This window comes from Coturnix japonica, chromosome 1 (assembly GCF_054131305.1).
Source record: "Coturnix japonica strain WE chromosome 1, WE-NBRP24, whole genome shotgun sequence".
In the NCBI taxonomy this organism is placed as follows: Eukaryota; Metazoa; Chordata; class Aves; order Galliformes; family Phasianidae; genus Coturnix; species Coturnix japonica.
The window spans coordinates 66,080,927-66,093,006 of NC_140663.1; the positions used below are offsets into that span (position 1 = coordinate 66,080,927).

Genomic DNA, 12,080 nt, shown 5'->3' on the forward strand with positions numbered 1-12,080 from the left:
TTCTTAGTAATTGTTTTTCTTACTTTTGCAGTTAACTTCCAAATTTTGTATACAGCTCTGCAAATATGGGGATAACTTATTGGAAGTCAGTAATATTAGTTAGGCTCAGACAATGGCATCTTGGCTTGGGCTCCTTAGTCTTAATCTTAGTTGAAAACTGTGATGTCCTGTGTACATGTGGGATTTATAAAGCTTGAAGTGATTGTTACTGAGTCATGAGACTGACTTTTTAGACAGTTTCCCATCTAAGCATATTATGCCAGATGCTAGAATTGGCCCTGTATTAATTGAAGGATTTTGTCGTAAACAACTGTATTTGCATTTATATAACTCATGTTATCTGACTGCATAATGTACACGATAGTATTAAAAGAATGCAAGATCCTATTGCTCAAAGTAGTTATGGAGGCAAAAGCAAGGTATTACCTAAGGTAAAAAAAAATATATATATATGGTATGATTAATTTTTAACTGCATAGTATATACATGATTAAACAACATACTAATAAATACATGCATACTAAAAATAATGTGCATATTGCCTTATGGAAGGAATGACAGAGTATCGATGGATCAAAGACTGTTTCTCAGAAACAGGGAGGCATTGTTAAATGTAAACTCATTTTATCCACATGGAATCACAAAGCCCTGAGTGAAGTGGGGCCTAGTGAACTGGGCTAAGTGAGTTTAGGGAAGTCACTTGCCTTCTTTCTCTAGTACCTGCCTGCCTCATTTGTGAATTCTTAGCTTACTAAAATGACACATGGAAAAAACAAACCAAAAACCCACCTTTACAACAAATTGCCAGCTGATGTACTTTGAACTGCTTCCAAACAAAGGTGAAACAGAAGTACCCAAAGGAAAAGGTAGGTGTCTAAGGATAACATTTGTGATAACTAGGAGGTCAGTGTTGTGTTATTCCTCTCCTTGATTCCCATTTTTTGTCTTTACTTAACTAGATGTCTTCTCAGATGTGTGCTGGTTAAACAGCTTTAGCAGAACAAGGAGGAAGCACAGAGAGAGCCTTGGGCCTTAGCGGCATCCAAATGCACTGCCTTCCATTTACGCATAAGATGTTTTCTACTTTGAGTGATCTTGTTCTACAGTCCCTTACAGCGTCATGGTTGGCCTGGTCTCTTTCTATTGAAATAAGTCTGTCAAGAATTATTTCGCTTTTCTATTTATTTTTCAGAGTAAGTACACGTTTCATGAGGTTAGATCTTTTCTTGCTGTAGGGGAATTTACGTAACAATAAGTGTTTTCTCAATGTGAAGCTTTTGGAAAATACCTGCAATTGGTAGATTTACTAAGCCCAATTTTCTCTGACTTTTCATTCATCCCTTTTTTTTTTCACAAAACATACCTTTGAAATTTATCTCACTCTGATCTCAGTCTTGGCATCATCTTATTTTCAAAAATCATGTCTGTCAAAATCGCTAAATCAAAATTCTACGTAGATAATTGGAAAATAATAATCCTTTAAAAGGCTTTGGATTGTGTCTTTCAGTGCCACTCTATCCAACATCAAGAAATCGGGTCCTGCCAGTAGATGGGGTTATTTATATAAAAGGTTATTAAAGAGAATGCTAAGAAGTGACCAAACTAATTGCAATTCTTACAGTAATATTTGTAAACCATGCTACAGTATGTCTGTGCATCCTTTCTCCAGTTGCTGCACAGTGGTGGGTTGTGGCATGCACTTGATTCAAATCATTGAGGCTGTCAAAAAGATTATATGTCTATTAGCAAGTAAGAGTTCACGGTCTGCAAATAGTAGATTGCCTGTCTGATCTAGAGAGATCTTGTTTCAGAAGAACAGTCTTTTTAGGTGTCGTTTGTGACTCTGGATATACCATATTCCCAGAGGTGGATTCAGTAATACACTGTGTGAAGTGGAATCAGCATAAGTGAACCATCTTTGCATCGGTATCTGCAATTCCTGTGTTTGTGAGTTGCAGGAATGCATGTTGGTCATCCAGAACAAGGTTCTGTCACAAAAAAAACTGCAAAATTCCACCAGCCTGGACACAGCATGCTCCAAATGTGATGTTCTAAGTCTTGGACAAGAGCAAAAAATAAATAAAATTGAAAATGCCTACAATTCAAGAATAAATGTATGAAATTGCCTTGAATATTTGTAAAGTATATAAAAAAGATAGTTATTTCTGCATTAAGATCTGTGAGCAACAACGTGGCAATTAATATTGATGCTTTGACAGCGCAGTTCTTAAGTGCTGGTTTAGCGGTAATTTTAAGTACTTCAGTCGTTCTGAAAGTATTTGTATTTATTTCCGTGAAAACTGCAACAGGTACAAAGAGTACAATAACACTATTTGATAGAGCCGATTCTTATCTACAAAATACTATTTTTTCAACCACCATCATTGGTTATGGATTTTTGCTGGTGATAAACAACAGCATGCATGCTGGACTCCTGAAAATTGCAACAGTGAAGGTGAACTGCTGTCCCCGTTGCTGAAACTCACCACCCACCAGCGTACAGTGCTAGCAACCACTGCTTGGTCTCCAAAAAACATTCAGCAAGCATCAATGAATGTCAATGGATGCAATTCTTATTTTTTATGGAGGAATTCAGTGACGTATCTTTACCAATATGGTGACATTCTATGATGGAGTGACAGAGTCATTGAACAAAGAGAGGACAACAGATGTCATCTCCTCAGGTGTCTGCAAGTCCTTTTATATGGTCCCACATGACATCCTTAAATCTAAATTGGACAAATATGGGTTTGAAGGGTAGACTGTTCAGAAGGTAAACAATTGGTTGGATGATCACGACCAGAGGGTTGTAGTAAATGGCGCTGTGTTCAGGTGGAGGCCAATGATGAGTGGTGACCCACAGGTGTCCATCTTGGGACTGATATTCTTTAACATCTTTTTCAATGACATGTTTGATGGGATCAAGTGCGCTCAGCAAGTTTGCAGGCAAAAGTGAAGCTGATGATGTGGTTTGATATAACAGAAGGAAAGAATGTTATCCAAAGGGACCTTGACAAACTCAAAAGGTGTGCCCGTGTAAGCCTGATGAAGTCCAACAAAGCCAAGTACAAGGTATTGCAATCACAGAGATGTATACAAACTAGGAGTAGAGCTATTCGACAGTAGCTCTGCTGAGAAAGACTTGGGGGTCCTGGCAGATAAAAAACTTAACAGAAGTCATCAGTGTGAACTTGCAGTCCAGAAGTCCAACTGTATCCTGGATTGTATCAAAAGAATGGTGACCAACAGGGTGAAGAAACTGATTGTCCCTCTCTACTCTGCCCTTGTAGGCCCCACTTGCAGTCAAGCATCTTGTTCTGGGGACCCCAGCTCAGGAAAGATCATCAAGGTGCTGGAGCACCTCTCCTGTGCAAACAGGCTGAGGGAGCTTGGCTAGTTCAGTATGGGGAAAGTTCTAGGGAGACTTCATTGCACCCTTCCAGTATTTAAAGGGATATTATAAACATGAGGGAAATCAATTTTTTACAAGGGTAGGTAGTGATAGGACAAGGGGGAATGGGTTTAAACTAAAGGAGGGGTGATTCAGATTAGATACCAGGAAGTTTTTTTTTTCACTCAGAGCATGCTGAGGAATCCACTGGAATTAAAATAAATCATATTTTAATGTTGTCATGCCTGGTCTAGTATTATGTATGGAGGTTGGTGGCCCTGCCTGTGGCAGGGGAGTTGGAATTTGATGATCCTTGAGGTCCCATCCAACCCAAGCCATTCTATGATTCAATGATTCTGTGTTCATAACTTAACCATTGATAAGCCTCCACTTGCCAGACAGGCAGACCAATCACTTTCTGGGCATTACTTGTTCTTTTGCTTCATGCCCTGTAATTCCTGCTGAAGGGAGTGGAAGGAGTTATTTCCTTTCCCAGGAACTGGTGCAGAAGGAGTTGAAATACCCTTTTTCACTGTTATCTTGTTTTTTGAATGCTACAAGATTCAAAATAATGCTAACCTGACCATCCATTGCAACTGTGGGAACAAACTATTAGTCACTTACAGAGTGATGGTAAGATATCTTGATGTTAAGGTATAAGGGATCTCTGTGTGGATATAACCTCAGGAGGCATCCCTTTTAGAGGAGAGATCCTGTCATGCACTCAGCTGCTGTGCAGAAAGTCTTGAAAAGGTTTTTGGACTGCTCAATCTATGTGGGGTAAGATGATTGACTTGCAGTCATAGGTTTCCATTTAGGCACAAGCTCATTTGGTCTTCAGCTGCTGAACCTGGTGTCTATCAGTGCTATCAGTCTCTCCTAGTTTGAGATAGATTTGTAGTTGTTATCAGTACTGTTGCCCGTTGTCTTCACGTGCAAAGGCTTTTGTTCAAGGCCAGGCCAGGTAGTCAAATTTCCTTGTCTGCAGCATTGCATGAGTCCTGCAGAATTTGTAGAACTTACAGTGTATATGCACAGACGCATATACATGTGCACACATCTGCACACATTCAAAGATATTCCCACTCACACACATTTTTGTATCTATTAAGCCTGTGTTGTTGACAAGACAATACCTGTATTTGTCTTCACTCTATGTACTAAATGCTGCACAAGACCTCATTGTTTAAAAGAAACGGGCCAACTGATGATGATCACTAGACTGTTTGCATGATTGCCTATTTATGGGAATGGACAAAAGGCTTCTCTTTCAGAATTAATGGTATGTGCCAAATACTACCTCAGTTTTCCAGTTGTTCTGGGTTTTTCTTTGTTCAGGAGTTGGTCCAATTCATTCTTCTTTTGTTTTTGTCTTATTTGAAAACTAGATAAAAAAAACCAAACACATCTTTTTTCCCCTTTTGGGGAAAATCTGAATGAAAAATACATTTGTGATTTGGCAGTAAGAGATGTACATGGTAAACAATTGACACTACGATTGTTGGAATTAGTGAAATGACTTCTGATGTCAAATGAAGGTCTTACCTTGTAAAACTAAGGTACTGGGGAATATTGTCAAATGAAAGTAGTAAACTTTGAGGAAGTTGGTTGGGTTACAGAATCACAGAATCACAGAATGACCCGGGTTGGAAGGGACCTCAAGGATCATGTAGTTCCAACCCCCCTGCCTGGCAGGGCCACCAAACATACACATTTACTAGATCAGGTTGCCCAGGGCCCCGTCCAACCTGGCCTTGAACACCTCCAAGGACGGGGCATCCACAACCTCCCTGGGCAGCCTGTTCCAGGACCTCACCACTCTCCTAGTGAAGAACTTCCCCCTAACATCCAACCTAAATCTTCCCTCTTTTAACTTAAAACCATTTCCCCTAGTCCTGCTATTATCAGCCCTTTCAAAGAGTTTACTCCCCTCCTGGGAGTAAGTTCCCTTCAGGTACTGAAAGGCTGCAATGAGGTCACCCCGCAACCTTCTCTTCTCCAGGCTGAACAAACCCAACTCCCTCAGCCTGTCCTCATAGGGGAGGTGCTCCAGCCCCCTGATCATTTCTGTGGCCCTCCTCTGGACCCTTTCCAAAATCTCCATGTCTTTTTTGTACTGAGGGCTCCACACCTGGACACAGTACTCCAGATGGGGCCTCACAAGAGCAGAGAGGGACAATCACCTCCCTATCCCTTCTGACCACCTCTCTCCTGATGGAGCCCAGGATCCCATTTGCTTTCCGTGCTGCCAGAGTGCACTGCTGGCTCATGTTGAGTCTTTCGTCCATCAGGACCCCCAGGTCCTTCTCTGCCGAGCTGCTCTCAAGGACCACTCCTCCCAGCCTGTACAGGTGCCTGGGGTTCTTCCGGCCCAAGTGAAAAACCTTGATTATTAGCAGTCTGTTCTTTCTGAAGACCTGTCCCTCTCTCTTTCTGGGGTGGATTTAGTTGAGCTGCTCCCATCCTGGTTGTGTGTATCTGGGCTAATGTCTCGCTGTCATTACTTTATTAAAAGTAGAGATTTTTCTCCCCTGCTTATTTCTCTTGTTCTGGCCTGAGCAGGAGGTGCTTGTGACGGCAGCTTCCTGTAGATGGGGCTGTGGTTCCACATACGCTGTGACCTGGATGGCAGCACGATACAGATGTTCTGCAGACATGATGCCGATGCTGATCTGCAAGTAACCAGCTCCTTTAGCAGTTAAGTTAAACAGATACCAAATAACCATAGTTTTAAAATATTCTGTTTTATTAAATGTTTAAAGTAACATAAATATCATATTAACAATTTTATGGCTGAAGTTCTCAGAATCTGTGAATTTCCCATTTTATCTGATTTGTGAGCTCAGAAGCTTACGCCTTTACATTAGAAATTTGTAAGTACAATGTATAAGATTTACAGTTGTCTCATAGCTAACCGGAGAATAGAAATAGCAGATAGAACCATAGAAACTTTGGAAAGCGGGAGAATATTGGTTTTACTAAGTAAAACTCGAGTCTGCCAAGATTATATAAGAACAAGAAACTTTTCATAAGCAGCTTTGTGTTAATCTGAACAAAACAATTCACAGTTGGATTTTTAGCAAGAGAGAGAAGTGGGATAGTACTTAATTATTCCCCAAATACAATTATTTTAATTGCCTCAAGTAAATCTGTACCACCTTCATACTAATATTTAGCACCATATAGTGAAATATTCTTCCTTTTAACTGATGGCGAATATACCATATGTTACTTACTCAGTCCTAGAATAAAGGATCTAATTGTAATAAAAATTTAAAAGTTCACTTTTGCTTTCTGCAGTTGAATGTCAGTGCTGGAAGAGCAACACCATATGCTTTCAACCAAGAAGCTGTAGCATATTTACAAATAAAAGAATGCTTCCCCCCCCAACCCCCCCACCTTTTCCCAATTGCTCATTCAAGATCATGATTTGATTATTTAATAGTACTACAAGTTAGATTTTCTTTACATTTGAAACAAAGATAGATTTTCTTGCTTCATCTTAAACTGGTTTAGAATAGAGTATATCAAACAAGTGAGGCCTGCCATTTCAGTATAAACACATCTATATTACCCTCTCTGCATGTTGCATGAGAACACACTTGTGCTGAAAGCCGTAAACATGCACACAGACAGCTATAATGATGTTTTCTTGGAAAGTGTAAAATAACAAACCCATTGAGGAGGTGGGTAATGTGCCAACATTAAGTTGAATGTCAGTATGTCTGTTACCCACTTCTAAGAAGAAATAATGTAGTTTTCTTAACAAAGTTATCAGGGTAGAGAAGGATGGAGGAGAGAAATTTTATTTCTTATAGTGGACATGCTGGAGGCAAACAGCCTTGGCTGTCAGTCAAATACCAGTTTCAACTCTGATTCATTTAGGGATTTTGTTGTTGTTGTTACAGCAATTTAATGAAAAGCAGAGACACTTCTTAATGGCAAGCTTGTACTCGTTCTTCTTGGACAATGAAATGATATTTTCATACATCTGCAGACTACAGAATAGTGTTTACACAGAGAATTAACAGAACATGAGTACACTGTGTTCAGCAGTCATGCATGCTATTGCTGTAGCAGCACTGAAGGCCTCCAGCACTATGAGCGAGTAGCTACACTGCAGGTTCATAGAGTACAAAGAATTACAGATGATTATCTCATTATACTGTCCCGTGGCAGGTATTTTCTTTTGTGGCTATGCAGAATGTCTGCTAATACTGTTCTCTATGCTGCCTGTTGGCTTTTGGGGGAAAGAACTGAACAGGTTGTTAGGGAGCCTTTTAGTTTATCCATCTTATGAGAAGAAACTGATCACAGAATGCTGATGGAGCTCTTCCCCTGCCCACTGGGAGACAGAGCCCTCTAGGTTTGGCAGCTCATGCTTCTCTGATTTCTTGCATCTCCCTTTCCTCATTGAGCAGGATGTGCCATACCTAGCAACCCTTCTGCTATGAGCACAGGCTGTAGAAATGTCCCTCATAGTTTTTCCCTATAGCACTGGCCATGCTACCTCGATTGCGGGGGGTGGAGGGGAGTCTGAGTGAGACCTTTCTCAGTCATTCAGGTAGTAAAACTTTGAGCCTTCAGCCATGATTAGTGTCCATTCCTGAATTGTTCACATTAATTTGTGCACAAATCATAGGTCTTCACAGGACCTCTGATTTAACTTAACAAGAGCCCTAGCTTGTTTTTCTTTTGAGAAAAGAGTGAGTATATGTGAGAGGGAGAGAGACTTGGAATAATAAAAGAAGTTGTCACTCAGCATTTTATATATAGTCTCCAAGACTTGGATTTCTTCAGAGTGCATATAAGTACACTGAGAAGCACAAAGTAAAACATGTCCAAGGTAAGTCACTACTTGAGGTGAGAACAAATTCTTTCACTAGGTGCAGCTTTCCATGATTACTATCAGAAATGGCAGACAAATGCCATTGCCATGTGTCAGTTCTCCACTGGGTTTTTCTATTGTCTTTTTTTTTTCTTTTTATGTTGTGGTTCAGATGATCACCTGAAAATGTCTCAGACCACAGGGAAATGAAGGTTCAAGTTTCATATGTGTTATGTCTGTGTTAAGACAAGCTAACAGCTTGATCTCCCCCATAGGCAAAGCCAGAGCACTGGAACCAGCTTCTGCCAACATTGCATAGGCTGTGAAAGGTCTCCAGATTAGCATACGCCATCTGCAACTGCAGCAGTTCTGTAACGTTCCAGCTGTCTTTGAAGGATGAGCAGGAGCTTTGCAGTAGCCGATACCTTCAGCAAAATGCTGAAGCACTTTAGAATGTGATACCATCAATGTTCTGAGTGAAGCCTGAAGTGTTCTTTTATACATGCAGAAATCAGGTTCAAATGTACTCATATTGAGCACATACATATTAGACTTGTTGGAACAATACAGCCTGTGCAAATTACTAAGAATGCCTACAGGCATAGTTGAAGGATGCGTGGCATAACTAGCATTGGTGAAGGGAAGGCAGGACACCGTACTCAAAGCCCAACAGTAGTATGTCTGGTCTGCATCAGCCATCTGTTGCAGGTATAGCACATCTGCAGTATTTGACTTTTCTGTGAGACACAGTATTGTTCTTATCTTGTGTGCAGCTTAAGATCTATGATTCCCTCAGCTGAAGCTTCTCTTGATGTGTAAGTCAGGCACTTACAGAAAAGGCTTCTTGGAGATGAGGTAGAATTCTTACCTCATTTTTTTGTTTTTAAATGAAGTTTCCAAATAGTCTGCGGTTTTGTTCTGCTTTAAGCCTTTCATATAATTAGACTGGAAGCTGGCTGATGATCTGATTATTTACTTGAGGGAATGCAGACTTTCTAGTGGCATCCCTATAGTGACCTGCCTTGCTCTACTAAGGTAACCATAGTCCCATTTAGCCAAGTATAATGCAGCTGACCTTCACCATATAAACTGCTACAGAAGGAGCATGCATAAAGTATCTGGACCCCAGCTTGTAAACCTGGTCTTCTAGACAGTGATATCTTAAATTAGCACAACGCACAGAATGCACCGCCAACTTTCTGGCATTGGAAAACAGACAACTAACAGTTTCATTTTGAAAGTATGTTTTCAAGTCAAGAGCTTAAGGAAATTGTATCTTTTCTAGGAAATGCCGGAGTCTTGCCATTTTGGATACCAGGTTTCTGGTTAGGGCATGCTGCAGTCATCATTTGGCAGCTGCTTAAAATTAGACCCACAGGGCATACAAGCATATCTTATCTTGTAATTCCTTGCATCTTTACAAAGACTTCTGAATCAGCTTGGATGCTCAAATAAAAATACACAGTCATCATAACTTGCTCTTACCTTTGCTACCAAAACCCTTTAAAGAATGACAGCTTTGTAAATGCTATTCTCAGCTCTCAAAAGAGCCATTATGGCATTTAATGAGATGCAGCATTAAGACAGCTAATGTGACACAAGTCCAGGCAAACTGGATGCTGCAGTTCTTTCAAAAACTGGCTGTTTTCAAGTCTCATAATCTTACCATACTTATTCAGTGTAATCTGAACAAAATATATTCCACTATTACTTTTGATTTTGAAAATTTGATAGCATGAGTAAATCTGTTTTTGCACTAAGGCTGTCACTGTACCAGCTACTTTGAAGAAAATTCTCTCTTTCTCCAGTCTTTTCCAGGGGAATTCATGCTTCACTAGGTGAAACAAATATCTCCAGTAGCCATGAGCATTAGTAAGATCCTTGAATTCCTTTCTAAACTGTGGAGTGGGACAAAACATTACTTTCAGAGCACATGATAATTTTTACACAGAAGTCAACCTCTTAAACCTTTCTTAACCTCAACAGAAATAAGTTTCAGGCTCTCTTGACAAGTGGTAGCAGAGTTGTCCTGATTGATAAGATTCCCCCCATACATGTCTGTACATATTTTTCACCATCTGAAGCGATCAACTGTAAAGTGATTTAGCTTTAGTGAGATCCTGAAGGACAGTATCAGTTTGTTTTTGAGCTACAGGGAAGCAAATGGAATGGAGAAAGAGACCTACTTCTCAAAAATAATAATGAGTTTCTGATTTATTTTTTTTTTCTTCAGTCTTTTAGGTATTCTTCTCTATATCCTCAGAGTAAATAGAGCATTTTTCAAGCTGAAGAAATGTTCCAAGCAAAAGTGATAAATGCAAGTACAAGGCTGTTTAATGGAAGATAACTGCAACCTTAACCAATGAGAGAAGAAATGCCTCTCCATAAGAAAGCAGCATGTGAGTGAGTACAGTTAGCATAGGTATGTAAATTCTCTTTGTGTCTTCAGTTATGGCTTGAAAGTATCAGTCCTCAGTAGGAATATAAGACAAGATCTGAAAACTGTTCAGTGTGTTCACTGGCCTAGTGTAACTAGGATGTTTTTTCCCTCTAGGTTTTGAAAAATGGAAAATGTAAAATTTCTGAATGAGAATAAAGGAATAAATAGCCTCTTTATGAAGACCTCTTAAAGGTTAATTTCCTTGACTGGTTCTTCTTTGATGGCATTCTTTTCTTCCAAGGTTGTGTGCTTTAATCTGCCTCTTTTATGGAGGAGGATGGGATTAAAATAGTCTAAAACAGGTAGTACATGGGAAGACTGCAACTTTGGTTAATCTTTACTCTTGCACAATGAACTTTCAATAAAATATTCCATCTTCATCTGTTCCTAAAGCTTTATGGTTTTAAAAATCAGTCTGGTCCTATGAAATAAATACCACCATGTATATAACCACGTATTGGTTGTCAAAACTAAAAAGATGAACACATATTGGTGCACAATAAATGCAGGTTGCAGTTGGAGGGAGTGGATTTTTCTGCTACTTTCAGATTCTGATGCCCATTGTTGCTGGTTAGGGGAGACTGGAGGTCCTTCTGGAAGAGGCTGGTTGTTGATGGACAGCTTCAGTGCCTGAGGGTGCTGGATGCCCTGAAGTAGGAGAGGAACTTGTAGCAGAGGCTCACCACAAAGTACCAGATGTTTCGAGCCATCTGTGACCTTGCGATGAAAATGCGCCAGATGATCACGAGGAGAGTGGTGTTAAACGCGTACCGGATATTCCTCAGTCTGAGAAAAGACATAGGCATGTTACGGAGGAAAACAAAAACAAGAACAGCTTACCAGCTTAATTAATTTGCTACAGATTACTTTCTATGAAGTCTTGAAGTGGCCCTTGAGCTTTTTGCCCCTCCTATATAAGTGAAAATATTAGGCCTAGATGTCCTTACCATCCCACAAAGTCTGTGTTGAAGTTGCAGTGTAGTGAATTGTTAACATAATAGGTGGAATGTCTATATTCTAAGTGTCTTGTGTTCCATGTACTCTACTTTTAAACCAGAGTAGATTGAAGAATAGACTGACTGAGAATTATTGGGTTTTTTTTGTTTGTTTGTTTGTTTTTGTTTTTTTAAATGACAGTGTAGGGCACGTCAATACCTCCTTCTTTGATTTGGTATTTTAGTTTTTTTTGACTGTGTAGGATTGGTGACGAGCTGGAGGAATTTCACAGGAACTGAAGAATACAATTATTCTTTCTATGTGAAACTGTGCTTTTAATGTTAAGAAATTACTCAGTAATCATAAAAGATATTAACTTTGGCAGTAATGTATCACCTGGAGTACTACATTCAGCTCTGGGACCACCAGCAACACAGATCTGTTGGACTGAGTCCAAAAGAGGATCATGAAGATGATCAGAGGGC

At 39.8% G+C, this 12,080-nt stretch overlaps 1 protein-coding gene across 3 annotated transcripts in view; it reads right to left on the bottom strand.

Moving 5' to 3' along the window:
* Positions 1 to 6,116: 6,116 nt before the first annotated feature.
* FAR2 (fatty acyl-CoA reductase 2) overlaps positions 6,117 to 12,080 on the bottom strand; it is a 119,688-nt gene continuing 113,724 nt past the window's right edge. For 2 of the 3 annotated variants that reach the window (XM_015871232.3, XM_015871226.2), the window contains exon 12: positions 6,117 to 11,445. In XM_015871232.3, the coding sequence (XP_015726718.1) occupies positions 11,283 to 11,445 (163 nt within the window). In that variant the 3' untranslated portion in view covers positions 6,117 to 11,282. The remainder of the gene's footprint in view (positions 11,446 to 12,080) is intronic. The other variant, XM_085522425.1, reaches the window with a different exon arrangement.